General features: G+C 38.7%; 2 protein-coding genes and 1 non-coding gene across 5 annotated transcripts; 2 read left to right on the top strand and 1 right to left on the bottom strand.

The window, feature by feature from the left end:
• Positions 1-911: 911 nt before the first annotated feature.
• LOC117306958 (39S ribosomal protein L42, mitochondrial-like) lies at positions 912-7,520 on the top strand. 2 transcript variants are annotated; one of them, XM_033791558.1, is made up of 6 exons: positions 912-1,024; positions 2,647-2,698; positions 3,571-3,652; positions 4,344-4,376; positions 5,623-5,747; positions 6,558-7,520. In XM_033791558.1, the coding sequence occupies exons 1-6, from the start codon at positions 925-927 to the stop codon at positions 6,616-6,618; spliced, it is 453 nt and encodes a 150-aa protein (XP_033647449.1). In that variant the 5' UTR covers positions 912-924; the 3' UTR covers positions 6,619-7,520. The 2 variants fall into 2 exon arrangements, with proteins under 2 accessions (XP_033647449.1, XP_033647448.1); XM_033791557.1 differs by having other exon boundaries at positions 3,568-3,652.
• Positions 7,521-10,425: 2,905 nt separating this feature from the next.
• On the bottom strand, positions 10,426-19,063 carry LOC117306877. 2 transcript variants are annotated; one of them, XM_033791439.1, is made up of 5 exons: positions 18,673-19,063; positions 16,610-17,102; positions 15,279-15,373; positions 13,297-13,534; positions 10,426-11,448 (listed from the first exon to the last, which is right to left on the bottom strand). In XM_033791439.1, exons 2-5 carry the CDS (start codon positions 16,793-16,795, stop codon positions 11,008-11,010), a joined length of 960 nt encoding a protein of 319 aa, XP_033647330.1. In that variant the 5' UTR covers positions 16,796-17,102; positions 18,673-19,063; the 3' UTR covers positions 10,426-11,007. The 2 variants fall into 2 exon arrangements, with proteins under 2 accessions (XP_033647330.1, XP_033647329.1); XM_033791438.1 differs by having other exon boundaries at positions 18,677-19,063.
• A 317-nt stretch (positions 19,064-19,380) lies between these two features.
• Trnad-guc lies at positions 19,381-19,452 on the top strand. The gene has a single exon. It is a non-coding gene; the product is annotated as a tRNA-Asp (tRNA).
• The last annotated feature ends 409 nt before the right edge of the window (positions 19,453-19,861 follow it).

The raw sequence follows: 19,861 nt of genomic DNA, 5'->3' as shown, positions 1-19,861 counted from the left end.
TGTATTCCGAGTGGCATGTGGCACAGCCATGTTTATGGTAGCCCTGAGAGGCCATTTGAAGTTTTCTTAAAAAAGTATTTTTACTGTTCGAACAAAGAGAGCAAGATTTGAACCTGTGAGACTCGGCCTAACGTGCCAGTGTGGTAGATTCTGTCCAGGTGGAGATTCTGCCCACACTCGGGTAATGATTCTGACCCCTATGGGAAATTAAAAAGAGGGCGCTATATTCACTTATCAGAACAGGGGTCACAGAATCTCCGGCCGAGGACTGGGGGGGGGGGCAGAATTTCCAGCCACGCAGTCAATCCACTGACTGAGTGGTTACCACTCTCACTCCTTGGGTGGATTTCACAAAGGTAGTCCTAACTTAGGACTACTCTTAAGAAATGCTAAGAGATAGGACTAGTCCTAAGTTAGGACCAGTAACTCATCCTAACTTAGGACTGGTCCTATCTCTCAGCCTAGCTGAGAGATCTCAGCATTGCCTAGGACTAGTCCTAAGTTAGGACTATTGTGAAATCCACCCAAGAAAAGCATAAAAACTTGTCTGAGCACACCAGCCAAAGTTTCATAAAGTTTACTTTGTTTCAACTGATTCCATGTCCCACACTGTTCTGAGCAAATATATTGGCAATTACTATTTGGTATTTTAATTAATAAATAAACTTGCGGATTGACGAAACAACAAAACCATTGTTTAGGTTATTCTTATTCCAAATATAATTAGTCAAGTTTTTATTTTATTTGTTATAATCAAACAAACTAATTAATTAGTCCGACCACTACATTCTGAAAAGGAATCTAGCTTAGCCAATCAGCGGACACGAAACCGATGCATCGCGATGGTGGGTGGGGCATGCAGTATCGTGTTGATAAAGTTGTCAAGCCTATAGAGGGCGCTACAGAAGACCTCCACTTTTCAAGATGGCAGCCCACATGGCAAGATTGTCTAAAAATTGTTTATCCTTCTTTAATCTTTATCGACTAGGTACTGGCAGCAAACATTTATTGGGACCATCTGCAGGTGAGTAACTTGACCATTCTACCTCCATGATCATGATGATACGTAAGCGTAGAATTCCGCAGTAAGCAGAGCCATGATTGAATGAAATTGCGCCCTGAACTGCTGAAAAATGAATCCCTGACCCACTGATCAGATCAGTGATCTGGTTCTGGTTCTGGTGGTTAACTGCACAATCTCCACATATCGGGATGTACACGTGCAGCAATGATTTACATGAAGTGAGCCCCCCTGATGATGTTACCCATATCCATAGCTTGAAGTTTACTCTTAAAAATACTAATGTAATACTAGTTGGATATCCTGTGGTAGTTTGTTCCATTCTGCATGCTTTGTCATGTTTGTCAGTTAGCTCAGTGCTTGTGCCTCACACTTTACACTACAGTCTCAGCAGTTCCAGCTAGTGACGTCCTCATGGTGTTAACCAAATATTTATTTATATATAATTATTGCATTAATTAATAAAAAATAAAGAATTTGTATTAAATTTAAAATATATTCATTATTACTTTTATTTGGGTTGTATTTGGGGATTCCTGTCTATTGCTGGAAATGGTATAGCATGCTGCCTACGCCACACCCAGGGGCCTGTTCGGTCGTTAGTTGACAGACCCAACACTGAGCACTATGCAGTATGCTATGGCTACGGTCGGGCCTGCTGCAGTCAGTCCAGTGTTAGTTCGATCACATCACATTACAATTGGTGGGTCCTACTACAAGCCGACAACGCCGACAACAAGTCCAGAGCGCCGACAACACGCCGACAACAAGTTTTAAATATCTTAAAAATGGCAAATAAACCATAGATTTTAGAACTATGTGTGCTTTGTAATATCATCACAAATTTAATGGAAAAACTTCACGAAAAGTGTGAATTTTTAACCAGAATTTTGTTTAACTTACACGGAAATTGGTCGGACGCCATCTTGGCTTAAAAACCGTGTTTGGACCAGTCCATTAGGATGCGGGTAAGACAGAATTAGCAATAGAGGGCGGGCGTCATGTAAAGACCTTCAACTGTGCACACTGCAGTGAATGTCTTCACATGACGCCCGCCCTCTGTTGTTAATAAGCGCTAAATCTACCCGCATTATAATGGACTGGTCCAAACACGGTTTTTAAGCCAAGATGGCGTCCGACCAATTTCCGTGTAAGTTAATTTTTTTTGTGGTTAAAAATTCACACTTTTCGTGAAGTTTTTCCATTAAATTTATGTTTATTTTACAGAGCACACATAGTTCTAATATATCTATGGTTTATTTGCCGTGTTTGAGGTATTTAAAACTTGTTGTCGGCGTGGTGTCGGCGCTCTGGACTTGTTGTCGACTTGTTGTCGGCTTTTAGTAGGACCGCAAGTGATTGCTGTATACACATGGTACATTAGTTGCTACAACAATCGCTACCCTCCATCCGTTGGGAGGATGGAGGGTTATGATTATCGCAACTATTATATAATAATATAACGTGGCATTTTTATGTGATGTTTACACTACAGCAGATTCAGAAAATACAAACAAACTGCCTGCTGTGACTGATCCTGTGAAATGAATCTTCAAGAACGGGCAGTGTTTCACAAGAATTGTGAAACCATATAGAAACTCATCCAGTTTTTATTTTATTTCCAGAAACTTTACTGTGTAGATGTTTCAGCAGCACACAATTTATTCAGACAGACGGGTGAGTAAAGACCCAGATGTTACAAGGCGCAACGCACTTACACATGCGTCTCCTGTCCACCATTTTGGGTGTCATTACATGCACAAAAAGAATGGACTCCCACAAAAAGGCATAATTGTTAGACTTGCATTGTTCGGAGGTGCGTAGACTTGTACTATCCTTTTGTAGGTGTTTTTGACACCAAAAATGGCAGACAGCAGAGGTTTTAATGCATTTTGCAATGGGTCTATAACTATAAATTATAATATCTGTACTCAGTGCTTTGTTGTTTATTTTTATAAATGACACTTGTACAAATGGGCTATTCCCATTTCTGGCTACAAATTAGGCTGCACAGTCAAAATTGAAATGTCAAACAGTATGGTAAAAAGGCTAATTAAAGGCAGTGGACACTATTGGTAATTACTCAAAATAATTATTACCATAAAACCTTATTTGGTAACGAGTAATGGGGAGCTGTTGACAGTATAGTGAGAAATGGCTCCCTCTGAAGTAAACGTAGTTTTCGAGAAAGAAGTAATTTTCCACGAATTTGATTTTGAGACCTCAGACTTAGAATTTGAGGTCTCGAAATCAAGCATCTGTATAAAGCACACAACTTTGTGTGACAAGGGTGTTTTTTCTTTCATTATTTTCTCGCAACTTTGACAACCGATTGAGCTCAAATTTTTATAGGTTTGTTATGTTATGCATATGTGGAGAAACAACAAGTGAGAAGACTGGTCTTTGACAATTACCAATAGTGTCCACTGTCTTTAAATGGCACTTGTACAGATGGGCTATTCCCATTTCTGGCTACAAATTAGGCTGCACAGTCAAAATTGAAATGTCAAACAGTATAACCAAAAGATTTACTGTGTTTGTTTCAGAAGTCATGCAATAGTAGAAACAGCTGATGGTGATACGATTGTGTGTTACCACCCGTCAGAACCTTTCCCATATGAACACACAAAGGTATGTGGTGTATTAAATAATTCAGCCTTGTCTCCCTATTTGTCAATATCTTTTGTGGTTTAGTATTTTACATTATTAATTCAGTTACAAGTTATGGGGCAATAGACCAATGTTACAAGTTATGGGGCAATAGACCGATGTTACAAGTTATGGGGCAATAGACCAATGTTACAAGTTATGGGGCAATAGACAGAACCATTTAGCTCCGCCCCATTGACCAATAACAACCCTGATCGAGCAACCAAAGGTTCAACAAAATAAAAAATAAAGTCTGACATGCGCGCGCGTATGCTTGGCATGCAGTGCGCGCGACAGAGTTGGCATTGCAGAATGGCATTGAAGAGGCTCACATGTTCTTGCTCACATGTGCACCATGGGTGCAGCCTGATGGATCGGTCTATTGGTAGACCACTGCAACCATTGTTTCAGTTATAATAATAATAATAATAATATAGGTATTTATATAGCGCCTTTAACAAAGATCAATTTGATTATAACGAGGCTGATTGAAGAAGTAGGTTTTGAGTTTTGTTTTGAAAATGGCAGTAGAAGATGATTCCCTGATGAGTTTGGGTAATTTGTTCCATTCCTTTCGGCCCAGCCAAAGAAAAAGCTTTGGAGCCAGTTCAGGTAAATTGCAGACAAATACTGCCTGTTATTTATAATGTTTGTTTTGATTTGTTATTTTCAGCCAATTCTAAGACCAGACCCATCCAAACCAGAGGTAAGTATGAGTAAAACTGGTTCTATAATAATGATGAACTTTCTGAATTTTGATGCTATTGAAGCAAAAACGGCACTGAATGTAAACTTTTGTATTGTACTACAGTGACGTCCTGGAAATCAGGGTACATTTCTGGGGCGGAAAATTTTCAAAGCTTCATAACTCAAATCTTACCTGCAAGAAACCACTAATTTCAACAGCTTCACTTCATGGCAGCATATATTTTTCTGCGGTGGGTTTTGATTGATCGTCATATATTCTTCACAAGTCCGTCACAAATTCTTCACAAATCCGTCATTCTCATGAAGTAAGTTAGTGGCTTGGTGCAGGTAAGATTTGAGTAATGAAGCTTTGAAAATTATCCTCCCCAGAAACTGGCCTTAATAGATAGGACTCTGTATCTGTGTACAGAGGAAGAGTCCTATATAGGACTAGGATGGCCCAAAATTCCGTCTGGAGAATGTACAGACATATTGTTTGTTTTGTCCAATGGGGTCGTCTTTCAAATTTCACTCTCAAAGAGTAGAATTCAAATCACACTGGTAGCAGCAGACATAACGGTCCTTTTAAAAGGCTTTGAGCATTTGCAAACGCTCAGTATTGCAGGCGTAGATCTGAGCTCAGACATACTCATGAGAACTGCGAAAAAAGGACCATCGAAAAGTCTCCAATTGACATTGATCTAAGGCTGTAAACACATGGGCTGTAAATACATATCTTAGCATGTATTTACAGCCTTAGCATGTATTTACAGCCTTAGATCATTGTCAATTGGAGACCTAGTCAGATGTGCCCATATTCCTTAAAAAACAAATTGTTTTTAATGAATTCAAAGTGAAATGTCCTATAGACCATGTGAACTTTGTTTACAATAAGTGTGACCTCGTATATTCTTTGAGTATTCTGGCAGGCAAGATACTACACTGGTCCTTTGGGAAAGTTGCCATTTTGTGTCATAATTTCAGCATAAATCCAAGAGTTATGAAAGTAAAAGCTAGACAAGTTTTGAGATGTGCCCCCTCTTATCATATCAAAAGTTTATAGGAATTAGACAGTACAATCTCCACAAAATACAAGATTTTAAGTTTTCTTCCATTGAGCTGTCTACAAATCGTGTCTGCAGGAAGTCCAGGCCCTGTGGCTCTTTTGTAAACATGTGATGTCACAGGTCACATCGTCTATAGATTACTGTGGTAGGATCCAGTTGCAAATGAATAACTTCCTTTGTTTATGATTTACGTTAAAGGAGACAACAGACTCTATCCTCAAGATGAAAATGACGCAGGAACAATGGAGTAAAGAAAAGAAGGGGCCGAATTATAACGAGCTTGCCAAGATGTTCTACACAACAAAGCATAGGTGGTATCCACTGTAAGTAATCGTTAAGGATTCCTACGAGTGAACTACAACTGTGATTGAGTATTTCATTATGCGTCCTCTGCCGTTGATTTCACCAAACCCTTCCTAACTTTAGGATTAATCTTAGCACTTAAGACAAGTTCAGTTCTGTATCTATAGATTGAACCCATCCTAAGTTAAGACGGGTTACTCGTCCTAACTGGAGATAGGGTTAGTCCTAACGCTTCGTGAAATCGGCTGCTGGGTACCGGTTGGATTCACAAAGAGTTAAGACTGGTCTTATCTCGAGTTAGGAGGAGTTACTCTTACCTTACTTAGGACTAGCCTAAAGTGTTTAATAATTCCCAAAGTGTCATTGGACTAGTCCTAAGTTAGGACTACAGGGCCCAATTATGGCTCTGCTTTCCCTATTTCATGCTGCTTTCTGCTTATCATAAGCAAATAATCAGCCCTCTCATGGAAGCAGGGAATTCCGCACTTACTTGAAAGGTATTTCACAGGTTAGTAGGGAAATTTTGCTTGTGCACTTGCGCATTCCCCATTCGTAGCATTCTTTGCTTACACAGCCTAGCACAGAAATGCAACACTTGCCCAGTAAGCGGGAATCGGTAAGCGTAAGAACAGAATTTAGCAGTCAAGACATCCATGGAATTGGGCCTTGGCCTATTAGTTAGCGTGTGCACCAGCACAACATTGGTCATAAGTTTACTGGCCCCATGCTAAAATCACTGGATTCGGGCCCTTGGTCCAGTGTTAATTTTGAGAAATTTCAAAAGAAATTTACATTTTTTTGTTTTGTTATTTACATTCTTATTTATACAGGGGTATCAGAAGGAGAATGAAGGTCAACAGAAACCCACCTCGTGATCGTCCATACCTTTAATGCTCTTCACTGGACAAACCTGTATGATGCCATAAATGAACACCACTTGAGTGAACTTTTGGATACCGTTCCAGGCCTGGAATTTCATCTTTGAGATGGCAAGGCCATTTTCCTTTTTAAAGGGGCACTGACTTGCATTGTACAATCTTTAAGTCAAGAGATACTTTTGAAGGCCAAGACAAGGGCAACGGACCTTCGTGTACTTCAAGGCCTACCGTTTGAATACTCAACATGCATAAGAAGACTTGAATGTACCCTTTGTATATATAGGAATGGCGAATAACCAAGTGTGTCTGTTTATAAATGTTATAAATGTTTTTTCAATAAAAAAAACCCAATGATTGATAGAAGGCTAACTTTGCATAGTGGGAGTATATTCAGGTGATTTTTTATTTTGCTTGCGATAGCACCTCGTGTAAATCTCTCCTGAGAAGTAGCATCCTCCTCAAGACAATCTGATCATGGTGCTATCGCAAAAATAATGAAAGTGGCTTCTTACATATATATATCGCTCATATCCAGCACTCGGTGTCGCTCAAGGCGTTCCAACATTCAGTATTTTCCTGCTAGGTATGTGGGGGGCTACATTTAAAGTATGAGACCTACTCCCTTTACACAGCACCACGTATTGGTTTACAAGGTGCTGAGAAACAATATGCAACCGTTCAAACCAGGAACAATGAGGCAAACCGGGTCAACCCCCTTTTATCCAAATTCTCCTTATGCTACCATTGTTTTTTATATAAAAAAAAGTTAATGCAATAATGGAGCATAAATTTGTGTGCGTATTGCTTCTCACTTAAACAAAGACAGGTATGTAACTTTAATTGTTGTCAAATCCTAGTTGTATTACCTGGTATTAAAAAGACTTGTAAAAGCTATGGCTGATGTCAAGGAAGTGACAATTTGCTTTTGTTCGTGTGTTTATTTTGTTTTGTTTTTGTTGCAAACAAAATGTTCAACACCTTTGTTCAAGACATAAGGTGATATAGGGTGCATTAGATTAGCTTACACGTGTTAGTCAAACTTAAAGGCAGTGGACACTGTTGGTAATTACTCAAAATAATTGTCATCATAAAACCTTTCTTGGCGACGAGTAATGGGGAGAGGTTGATGGTATACAAATATTGAGTGGCTCAGAGTGGAATGGGAGGAATATTATCGCAAGGTAAAATTTGGACTGTTCCATTTCACGAGGCAAAGCCGAGTGAAATGGAACAGTCCAAATTTTACCAAGCGATAATATTCCTTCCATTCCACGAATGTACCCTTTGTATATTTAGGAATGGCGAATAACCAAGTGTGTCTGGTTATAAATGTTATAAATGTTTTTTCAATAAAAAAAACCACAATGATGGGTTTTTTTAACTCAAAATTAGTTTTATATAACTGACATATAGATCTATGTCATTTGATGTATTTTAAAAGTATAACATGAAAAATCACACAAAATACTGACAACCAAAAATCATATAGCGGACGGCAACAATGCACAAATCGGATCACAACCTTTTGCACAGGTGCTCCTTTGTTTTAGCAGCGGCGCTGTACTGTTCAAAGACATTGGGAACAAGGATGATCCTAACTGTTGAATGGGAAATGCTATTCCCCATGGGCGAATAGGTCTTTTTGATCGCCGGTGTGGATGGGAGTAATAGTGAATGTCACGTGAAGTAAGTTCCACCAATCAAATGACAAGGATCTGTATGTCAGTTATATAATAAAAAACATTGTGAGAAATGGCTCCCTCTGAAGTGCCATAGTTTTCGAGAAAGAAGTAATTTTCCATGAATTTGATTTTGAGACCTCAGATTTAGAACTTGAGGTCTTTAAATCAACCATCTAAACGCACAACTTAGTGTGACAAGGGTGTTTTTTTTTTCTTCATTATTATCCCATTATTATCACAGGTTTTTTATTTTATGCATATGTTGAGATACACAAACTGTGAAGGCTAGTCTTTGACAATTACCAAAGGTGTCCATGTCTTTAAGCAAAGCTCACCCCCATATTCAAAGTACCAATCCCCTTTGTGTTTGTATGGATCAGCAAAGTGGGTTTTGGCACTTTCCACTGCATGGTGCAAAGCCAATGATTCTTTTACCCAACTTGTTTTTTCTTTTAAACCACTATGAAGTTGGCATAGAGTTATAATAAGAACTAGAGGGCGCACTGGTGATGCTTCTTGCGCAAACGCGATGGGACCGCAAGGAGACACGCGCACGCCACTCTGTACGCGCGTTGAATATGTGGAGTTTGTGTCTATTGAACGCAACCGATGCTGTTTTTTTCAACTTACAAAATGGCCGCACAAACACATGCTAAGCAATGCCTGTTTTGTTAACTTAGAAAATGGCCGCCTACGCGCATGCCGGGTCGCGTATATAGACCAATGCGCCCTCTAGTTCTTACATATAACTCATTACTCTAAGGAAGTTGGGCATTAGAAAAACCATATAAATTCCTCAAATCAATCTCTTGTTAAAAATGCAAAATTTTATTGCAAATTGTTTACTCGGTATTATATACACATAAAAAGAGTATGACATAAACATGATTACTGTTACAAATTCCTCACTACTTCAAATAATCAGTGGTGTTTCTTATGGCCGAGCAGTCTATTGCATCAGACTCAAGTTCAAGTGGTTGAATTGGCATATGGGTTCGATATTGGGTCAATTGGGGTGTCCTGGCTGAGGGCATAAGAGCACCGAAACAAACTTAAGCTCTGGTGCTTCTGTTCAGCAGAGTGTGGGACATAAAGTGGGACAGCGTGCAGGACATAAGAGTGAATGTGACTGCCCTATCATGATGCGATCTTTTGCAAACATCTACACGCGGGTCAATGCCTAGCAAACGCTGCCCAAACTACGCTTTAATAGTGACTTAGGTATAACTTCAGCAGCTTGGGGTTGTATATGCTCGACGAGGAATTGAGAAGTTAGAGGATTGGTCTAAAATTATTCCCGAGATGAACAGGGATAACAAGGTAGCAAAGTACCTTGTCTCAGCTACTATGTGCACTATTAAAGACACTGTACACTATTGGTAATTGTCAAAGACTAGTCTTCACAGTTAGTGTATCTCAACATATGCATAAAATAACAAACCTATGAAAATTTGAGCTGAATCGGTCGTCGAATTTGCGAGATAACAAGGAAAGAAAAAACACACTTGTCACACGAAGTTGTGTGCTTTCTGATGCTTGATTTCGAGACCTCAAATTCTAAACTTGAGGTCTCGAAATCAAATTCGGGAAAATTACTTCTTTCTCGAAAAATACGTCACTTCAGAGGGAGTTGTTTATCACAATGTTTTATACCATCAGCCTCTCCCCATTACTTGTAATCAAGACAGGTTTTATGGTGATAATTATTTTGAGTAATTACCAATAGTGTCCACTGCCTTTAAAGAACCAATTATTACTATTGTAAGTTAGTGTGTCATTTATGTAGTGCCGAAGAATTCACTTGTGTTTTCTGTAAATGGCAACAATGAGCAGGATTATTACAAAGCAAGGATTAGTCAATAAGTACCCTTTTACTTATTTAATGGGCCATATTTTTGACCGTGTGAGGGCACTCTCAATCACTTCCGGGGGTATATTCATTCATACCCAAAACAGTTTTTAAAGATCGGAACACATTACCACCACAGACATCTAATCCATCACGGACAATAAGACTTTTAAAGGAGCTGTTATAATCCACCTCTAAAGCAAATTGAAACTACGGCGCAACAAAAGTGACAGAACGCCTATTAATTTGTGCAGGGCGAATTGCGTATACCCCCGGAAGTGATAAAAATACTATTTATAGCGTGGTCAAAAAATAAGGGGCATTAAGACAAAACAATTTTAAGAATAATGGAAAAATCGCTAATCTCCTCTTGCACACATCTGAGTTTTTGTTTCCACATAAAGTTTAGTTTATACATACTATTCACAATTTATACAATTAGTTATGAGGAATCTATTTGGCTAAGAAACTGAATCAATAAAGCAATTAAATTGATAAATTGAGTTATCACGCATGATGATTATTGAACAAAATAATGTTTAAGCACTCCACCCTACTAGTGCTAATAACAGAAGCATTATACTCAGATCCCAGACAGCGTGTCAAACTTAATAAGCCATTTTGAGATATGGTGGACACAAGACTATAACACTATTTGGTTTGGGTAAAAACTAGGTAACTTGTGTCTGTATCCACCTAAACCAAACAGTGCACTCATAAAGTCACTAGGCATGAGAGTAACTATCCATCACAACATTTACCATGTAAGTAGACACACACATGGTGTTACCACAAACCAAATTTATATTAATATTCTTTATCCCTGTTGCAAATATAACCCCCTATTTAAAAAACTATGCAATTCGTTTCACTAACTCAAGAGTTGCAGCACATGTGTGTATTTATCCGGGTGAAGTCTTTCTAACGATGCCATCGTACTGTCAGGAAGCCTCCACGTTGTCTCATTTGTCAGTGTATTTACAAAGAACAGTCGACCGCTACCGGCATGATCGTCGCTGGATTGTTTGTCAATATGCATCATCCAATCGTCGACCAACACCGACTCGTCCATGTACAGTCCGCAGGTGCATTTCTTGTTACTCAAGTCCGATAGCTCGCACAGCTTTTTCAGATCCTCGAGCTTGGAGCGGGTGAGATCCTCCGCCCGGCAGTAGATGTGGTCGTTGCTGAAGTACACCGGCTCTCTGCCTGGTTCTGGTATGGGGACCGGGTTTCGTGAATCCAAAAAGTCCCTCGGTTGCCTGGGGCTTACTGATTGCCTGTAGCTTGCTGGACGAACTTGATCCAAAGTCTTGGTGAGAGAAAAGAGAAATAGATTTTATTAATGTAAATCACTTTTATTGTTATTATTACCACTACTTTACTGTACCTCATTGCATAGAATTGTGTGCTTTTACTGTTTCAGAGGCCCAAAGCCTTTTTCAGATTAAAATTTGTTGGTGAAAAATAACCTCTTTCCCTAAATCTAAATTACTTCAAAGGGCGTAATATCTTATATTTATTATATTATATTTAATATTTATTGTTTATCAATAGTTCTCCAGTGATCTTGACCAAGTAAGTTCTTAAGGCCATTAAATTTTGGAGTAATTATCAAAAGTGTACATCCCTTTATAACTTTACACTTAGCTATCGCGCAGTCAGCGACTGTGCCATGATAAACATGTGTGACCTTCTTATTATTAACGGTACGGTAAAAAAGCACACAATCATTCACGATCCAATATGAAACATAGCCGGATAACACTATTTTGGGGTGAGTCTTCGACATATACAATCATCAATAACTTCAAAGCCCCATAGAAATTGAACACATTGACATCCAATTTCCACTTATGTAGATCTTAGGGGTATTTGGGGTATTTTTTTTTTGTAGGGACTGAGTGTGCTAACCCATATACACACAGCAATTGTTTTGGCTCTGTGGCTTCAGTGAACCATTTAGAGTTTTGTATACCATGTTAGGCAAGTCTGAAACAGCCAAAATCAGTTCACACTCGATTTAAGTAGTACAGTCGCGGACTGAACGACCATGCGCTGGTGTGAATATATTGGCATATTGATTTATTTATTTCTAATTTACCCTGGGCTAACCTCTCAGTGAAACACTGTTTTTTCAGAGGTGCCCAGCAACTACAAAACACATTAACATTTTAAAATTTTAATAACATAAAAACATATTTATAAAAACATATTGATTAAGGCAGTGAGTGGACACTATTGGTAATTACTCAAAATAATTATTAGCATAAAACCTTTCTTGGTGACGAGTAATGGGGAGAGGTTGATGGTATAAAACAATGTGCGAAACGGCTCCCTCTGAAATGCCATAGTTTTTGAGAAAAAAGTAATTTTCCTCGTATTTGATTTCAAGATCTCAGATTTAGAATTTGAGGTCTCGAAATCAACCATCTAAACGCACACAACTTCGTGTGACAAGGGTGTTTTTTTTCTTTCATTATTATCTCGCAAGTTCCATGACCGATTGAGCTCAAATTTTCACAGGATTGTTATTTTATGCATATTTTGAGATACACCAACTGTGGAGGCTAGTCTTTGACAATTACCAATAGTGTCCACTGCCTTTAAGAGCAATATTAAAACAAATACATATTGATTAAGAGCAATATTAAAAATAGAACAACATCCAAATTTAAATAAAGACTACAGATATACGACAACAGCACAAAATCTTTACAAGAATCAAAATATACGATCAAGACAAAGGTTAAAAATCTGGTCCAGTCAGGAAAAGCACCACATGCCCCACCTATTAAAAATTCAAACTTTTGTACAGTACTTTAAAACTTGCTACAGTGCATGGCAAGTAATTATTTAGTGTAAGGGGGAGTTGACTAAATGAGATGACCCCGCGAGCAGCAAATTATCGTTTTCCTGAGTTGGTTTTAGGCAGTGGGGGAACTACATGTAGACAACCTTGTGAGCCCGACCTCACATTGTATGAGTGGGCAGTGGGGGCATAATTAAAAACATTACAAAGTTGAGGAGGCAGTGTGGAAGTAAGACTGTTAATATTTACTAAAACGTTTGAAGGACATTTTCTCCTACACACTACATCCAGAGATTATGATCAATCTTAGCGAAAGCGCTTCCGATCTATTTCTCTAGCTATTCTTACCTGTTTAGGACTCTGGGCCTTTTGGAACGGACTCAGTGGTGGGCTGGCACTTCGTCTTCGAGAGTGTCCGTTCACCGGATAAATAAGCTTGAGTTGAGATGTGTCCCTGCCTGGTACCTCGTTAATCTGAAAGTAATCTAGCAGGGCCTTTAGGGTGTGGAACTTGAGTTTGTCGGTCACCTCAATCAGAGTTGATGTGCACTTCACTTTAAAGTGATAAATGTGCTTGGGATTGTCGCTGTCAAGTGGAAGATTTAAAAAAAGTTGAACATCAATCTGAGATAAAAATCAAGTTTATTATTAACAAAATGATTTACAAAATTATAGGGTTTGAACAAAGAACATTTGACTGGAGTGGTTAAGCGGGACTTGAACCAACGACCTCCAGAATAACATACCGGTGATCTACCAACTGAGCTATCTAGCTGGAGAATGACTTGTGAACGCTTCAAATTTGTTACCAAACGCTTTTGAAGACACGGCGAATATTGCGAGGTTTGAGAGATTGTCAAATATTTCCATTTGAAAGCACATTCACTATTATATTCACCACAGTGTGAGAGCGCCATCAGCATGTATGTACCTTAAATGTATTTTGTTAATGTTAAGGCTAGCCCCTACAAGCTACCAGGTATATTTTGGGTCTTGCCTCCACACACTTTCCCGCTAATTTATTTTTATTGTCTTTTATTATGCCTTACAATGTAGTTCTGTAATTGAATAGAATTTAATAGAAACTTACATATTATATGTAAGTGAAACCAGACCAATGGTTCTATCAATATCACAGTCAAACAGTATTTTGTTTACTAGCTCCCTTCTCCCCAACTATCTTTACATTCAAATCATTCCATATCACACAAGCAAGACTTAACACTTTCATTATTTAAATTATTATTAAAAAAGATTGATAAAGCGCATTTTCAAAAAAGACCCATGGATGCGATTTACACAATAAAATTCAAGCAAAGTCCAAGGAAACATTGAATACAAACATTCAAAAGCAAAACAAAAAGGTAGACAAATGTGTGTTTGTTTACCAAAACAACATGAATGAATGTCCAGGGCACCAAGGCATTTTTTTCTTGGCATAGGGCACCCTATGATGAAATTGCAACTTTGTACTGGAGCATTTCAAGGGCACCAAGGCAAGCAATGACCAGGAGACACGGAGGCAATTGCCTCCGTGAAGTATCAGGCCCGAGTGTCTATAAAACTTATCCTCCTTTATTTTGATGCACAACAACTTACAGGTAGTACACTCACAGTGGATGTAAAGTCCGAATATACATTGTATTGTTCCTAGTTTCCTGTTTTATTTGCAAAATCGCATGGCCTTTGTTTTGCAATGACACATACATATACAAAACCGCAACTCAAGTTGAACTTTCAGAAAGTGTTTTGGGGAATTCCCACACTGGGTGAATCCCTGTGCGTGACATCCTATTTTCCTGAGAACATGAGGACCGAGTGACCTCGACCATTTCCTCTGAGCCTGGGATAACAATCCGGGATAATTGAAGCTTCAAGTTTCACTTTCTGCTTTGGAACATGGAGTATTTCCTTGTTCTGCTTCTTTGTTTAGGCCTATATTTTGCATCACATATGAAGAAACCAGTGGTGCATTTTCGCGACTGTAACCAATAACTTTTAAAACCAATGGCCAATTCAAATGAAACAGTCAATGGTTACGACCGCGAAAACAAACCCTGGCTGAAATAAGAGAAGGGGCTAGGCATTTATATATGGCCCAATTTCATGGCTCTGCTTACCGTAAGCACAGAATCGACGCTTACGGAAGCAGGGAATTCTTACGGCAAGCGTATTTCACGGGTAAGCTGTGAATTTTGGCTTCTGCGCATGCGTAAGCGGGGAATCACGATCGTAAGCGCAGAATTCAGTGGTAAGCAGAGCCATGAAATTGGGCCCAGCCTGTGATAAAGCGCTATACATAAAAATCTATTGATATTATTAATACTTACACCACAGATATTGTGAGCATCCCCTCCTCGGTGTTGCTGTCACGAAGTAGAAACGCACCTCTCTTCTCCATGTGTGGCTTCAGCAGTTCCTCAACCTGTCCATAACGATAAAACACAATACTTTTTTAAAAGTCAGGGCAGAATTTATTATTTTAAATTGATAAGTTTTATTTTACCTGTATTGCTAAAGAAAAGAAAAACTATGACTTAGTGCAACAGGGAAACCCTGAGCAAGCATGCAGGCCCAATAAATGGAGATCCTTAATTACACATTAATATATCAAAGACAACACCAAAAATGCAAAAACAACAGTAGAAAACATGGAAGTTTGTACAGTAAAAACGGTAAAACTACAATGCTACAAAAAACAAAGTGGATAAGTTGACAAAAAACAAAATAGGTGAATGAAGCCCAAATTTTGGAAGAGTGAAAATGCAAGTATGGGCAAGTGTAAGAAAACATGGAAGTACATTTAAAGTCAAAACAGTTTTACAAAATTACAATACAAAACATAAATGTTATCATGTACAAAACTTTCTACAAAGGGAAAGTACTGATTATACAGTGAAAAGACATTGGACACCACTATTGGTAATTGTCAAAGACCAGTCTTCTCACTTCGTGTATCCCAACATAAGCATAAAATAACAAACCTGTGAAAACTTTAGCTCAATCGGTCATCGAAGTTACGAGATAATAATGAAAGAAAAAACACCCCTGTCACACAAAGTTGTGTGCGTTTAGATGGTTGATTTCAAGACCTCAAATTCTAAATCTGAGGTCTCGAAATCAAATTCGTGGAAAATTACTTCTTTCTCGAAACTACTCCACTTCAGAGAGAGCCGTTTCTAAAAGCAATTTCGGCAGCCTTACTTCCTGTTCTATCAGGGGCTGGGTAAATCAGCTAAGTGACAGATGATACTTGTTCTTCTTCTAATGAAGAGCAAAGTGGGTAAGTTGATGGATACTGACTTGCATTATCACAAATTGGTAAAAAATACGAAAAAACAAAACAGGTGAAGTCCACTAATTTTTGGGAAATACGAGTGAAAATGCAAGGATGGGTAAATGCAAACCACATGTCCCACTTTCGGGGGACATGTGGACAAATTCCTAAAGAATGTCGGGGGGCTCTACATCTAAGCTGTCTGCCCCAGTAACCAGAACCACCGTCTCCTCCCCTGTTGTGTGATGGCGTCGGTGGATTCAAGAAAGTTCAAGTAAGAACCCCCCCCCAAAAAGTTTCTTTTCAGCCTTATTAATAGGCCTACTGAACACTGACAACCATCCTAGTTTGGATTCTAGAGAAGTGACCTCAAACATTCCTTACCTGATTATTAGGGATTTTCCCAAAGTAAAACTCATAGTTGCGAGCCTCGTCCAATTTGCCTCTTCCTCCTCCGCTGGCACCTCTATGCATTCGATTTGCTACCACCGGACTTCTGACTGGCACTATGGGAGGCATGCTGACACTGTTGTTACTCTCTCTCAAAACAAGATCGCTTGGTCTGGCCATACTCAGTCACACTCCTTTTTTATGTAGTCGGTAAAACTGGGTTTCCCAGAAGAGGTATTTTTATCACACATATGTCATCGACTCCCTTTTTCCTGTTTTGATACGAGTGGACCTCAAATCCTGAGGTAATTGTTCATAGTTCGTCCGAAAGCTTCAAGGGCTCCTTTGTCTATTTGTTGTCAGTGAATTTTTGTGTTTTTCAAAGGATATCCTCAAACAGCAATGACGTTCATAGGCAGATGAGCCTAGACAAATAGACTTGGTGTACAGGTGTTTTTTTCATGAAGTGTATTCGCTCGGTATCTCTCTGGAAATAAACAATTGTATTATTGCAGGAAATTGGCCTGATTTAGAGTTTAAGTACACTTCAATTCAATGAAAAAGGAAGAGACTGCACGCAGATGATAATCCGGGAAGAGATGCGGGGGGGGGGGGGAGCTGGAGCCTCGATCAGTGAAAGGCATCCAATCAACTCTCAATAATAACAATAATAATAATAATACAAATATAATAATAAAAATATATTTATATCAAATTGCCTCAAAGCCTCAAAGCGCAGAATACCACAGAGGTAACAAGTCAATTACCAAATTACAACATACAATCTCAATAGGGGTTTCCAAAGAAAACAATATAAAAAGGCAAATACATAAATATCTTCAAAAAGGCAGTTCAAAGAAATCTGGATCAGCCAGTGAAAAACTCAATACAATTCTACAATACCAGAGATTCCCTTAACAGTCCCCTTGCTAAACGCCAGAGTAAAGATTGATGTCGAATTGTTGTTCATTGCTTTTATAAAAGAAACTCCAATAAAAGACAATTTTAAAAAGTTGATGAATCAGTGAAATGACAAGCTAACTTGCACTGCTGGCTAGTCACTGAAAAGGTTTTGGTTTTTAAAAGGACAAAACCTGCAAGACTAATATTCAATTGACGACCCAACAACTTTCAGGTAGGCTTGGCTTTCAGGAGTAATACTGTACTTAGGCCGTGTCCGAACTGGCGACTTCGGCTACAGCTACTGCTAAGGCGCACGAGTCTGCTATTCTTCAACACTGACAGACGCGCTGATCTAGCCGTAGCTGTAGCCAATATCGCCAATTCGGACACGGCCTTACAATACTCTACTAAAGCCGTACTTGCAATGCTAGGCCTAATATAGCCTACACTCTTTGACATCCACTCAGCAGGTCAAGGACTTGGAGATGTAGTTGTAATAAAGGTCTTATTGAATATTGTGAATGTGAACAAAAATCACATTCAGAAGCCCAACTGTGTGTTTAAAAAAGCCTTCCAAATCCGAAGCGTTTTTCACGCAGTATAATTTCTGAAGATTCTGAAGAAATGTACGTGTACAGATAAAGACATTTCTGGGGATGCTGATCAATCAAAAAGATAACTGTAAAGCAAGGAGGGCATTTCCCTGGTCCGCATCGGACGCCTCAATCAATCAACCCCAGTTAGTTCCAGACTTTCTGGTATTCTTGTAATTCTCATATATGGCCTTTCTCTAACGTTCCACAATAACTGTTATAACCTTGCTAGTGCCATGCCTCCCCATTTGTCGTCGTGTCCCCTCCCCCCCCTCCCCCCCCCAACAAAAAAAGGAGACAAAAAGAGGGGAGAAAAAGATGATCATTTGCAGGCATGGCACGCTCTTCTTTTTTTTTGTAATTGATGGTCCAAAACATCATATTCATGATCATGGTGACTACTTCTACCTAGAAACTATATTATAAGGCTCCCCTGTGAGGAGCCTTATAAGTTATAGTTTCTAGAAGTATATGGTGACCATGTGTATTTGTTTAATAATTCAAAAAATTCAATTTTAACAATCAATTAATCTATCATTTTTAAAAACATAAAAATCTTACTTACATTATTATTACAAATTAATATTTTTTTGTTGAACTGACAGTCACTCATGAGTTGATCATGGTAGAAGAAAACACAGTCAACAAAACATTCACCACAACTAGCTGGACAGCAGCAGGACAATACCTGATATTTTAATTAAGTTCCGTCTCACGCTACCATACCACATGCAGCGGATAGAAATCACTGCAATTGCCTGCAAAATCAGGCGAGTTAGTTTTGCAGAAACTTGAAAAAGTTATTTCCTGGTTTCATGACAGAGCGCCCTCTTTTGATTTTGAACTCGTTAACAATCATTAATTTCGGTCAAAAAACTGCACATAAATTATAGGACTTGAAGAGGCACAGATCGTTATCTTAAAACATACCTAAAACATACATACATAGACTTTAGACTTTGTATACTGGTAATAATTTGTCTGTTTAGGAGGAAGCTGTGTACAGTGAAATGCAGACGAAAAAAACGAATGGTTAGCTTACAATAGCGCCCTCTGTAGGTAGGTGGACGAGTACGCCCTTTGCAATTGCCTGTTAAAATTAAACACACCCACACGACGACGCTAATAATTCAATTTCATAAAGCAGAAAGTCCAGGAGATAATTTTGAACAATAAATAGTTTTTACAAAAGAGTAATAAAAAGAGGAGAAATCTTTTATTTACTGTTAAATTGTTTGAGTACTTACAAAATCGCCTCATCTGTAACAATCCTCGGTAGTATAGTGGTAAGTATCTCTGACTGTCACTCAGGAGACCGGGGTTCGATTCCCCGCCGGGGAGGATTGAATTTTTTTTCCCCTTCAAAATTGTTTGTTGAAATTTTATAAAACAGGTTCTAGTTATAGTACACATAAATATGAATGTGAGCACTTTTTTTTATCTTGACGAATATTCATTTTGATTTTTACCCATACACAGATGTGTGTTCGCACTGTATACTCAGTACTTTCCCGAGTCCTGTAAACAAATATCACAGGCATGTTACTCGAGTGGGATTCGAACCCACAACCCTTGCAATTCTAGAGCAGTGTCTTACGAACTAGACTACCGAGGTTGCCCGGTAGCTGGAGGCAGTTCGAATCCTTTGTTTTGGCAGCGGGTACCGCAACGGTATAAGAGATGTTCAATTTGCAAATTTAACATCTCTTATATCTTGAAGAAGTTAAGCTGAAAAAATGCTTGTTTCACT

Source organism: Asterias rubens, chromosome 2, assembly GCF_902459465.1.
Source record: "Asterias rubens chromosome 2, eAstRub1.3, whole genome shotgun sequence".
NCBI classification, from domain to species: Eukaryota; Metazoa; Echinodermata; class Asteroidea; order Forcipulatida; family Asteriidae; genus Asterias; species Asterias rubens.
Note: the sequence above shows the minus strand (reverse complement) of the source record. Positions and strands in the feature narration are given on the sequence as shown.

Coding starts and splice junctions, on each gene's coding strand:
- LOC117306958 (XM_033791557.1), top strand. CDS start 925: ATGGCAGCCCACATGGCAAGATTGTCTAAAAATTGTTTATCCTTCTTT. Junction 1,025..2,646: donor TTTATTGGGACCATCTGCAG/GTGAGTAACTTG, acceptor TTTTATTTCCAG/AAACTTTACTGTGTAGATGT. Junction 4,377..5,622: donor CAGACCCATCCAAACCAGAG/GTAAGTATGAGT, acceptor TTTACGTTAAAG/GAGACAACAGACTCTATCCT.
- LOC117306877 (XM_033791439.1), bottom strand. CDS start 16,795: ATGGCCAGACCAAGCGATCTTGTTTTGAGAGAGAGTAACAACAGTGTC. Junction 15,374..16,609: donor GGAAAATCCCTAATAATCAG/GTAAGGAATGTT, acceptor CGTTATGGACAG/GTTGAGGAACTGCTGAAGCC. Junction 13,535..15,278: donor ATGCTCACAATATCTGTGGT/GTAAGTATTAAT, acceptor TCCACTTGACAG/CGACAATCCCAAGCACATTT.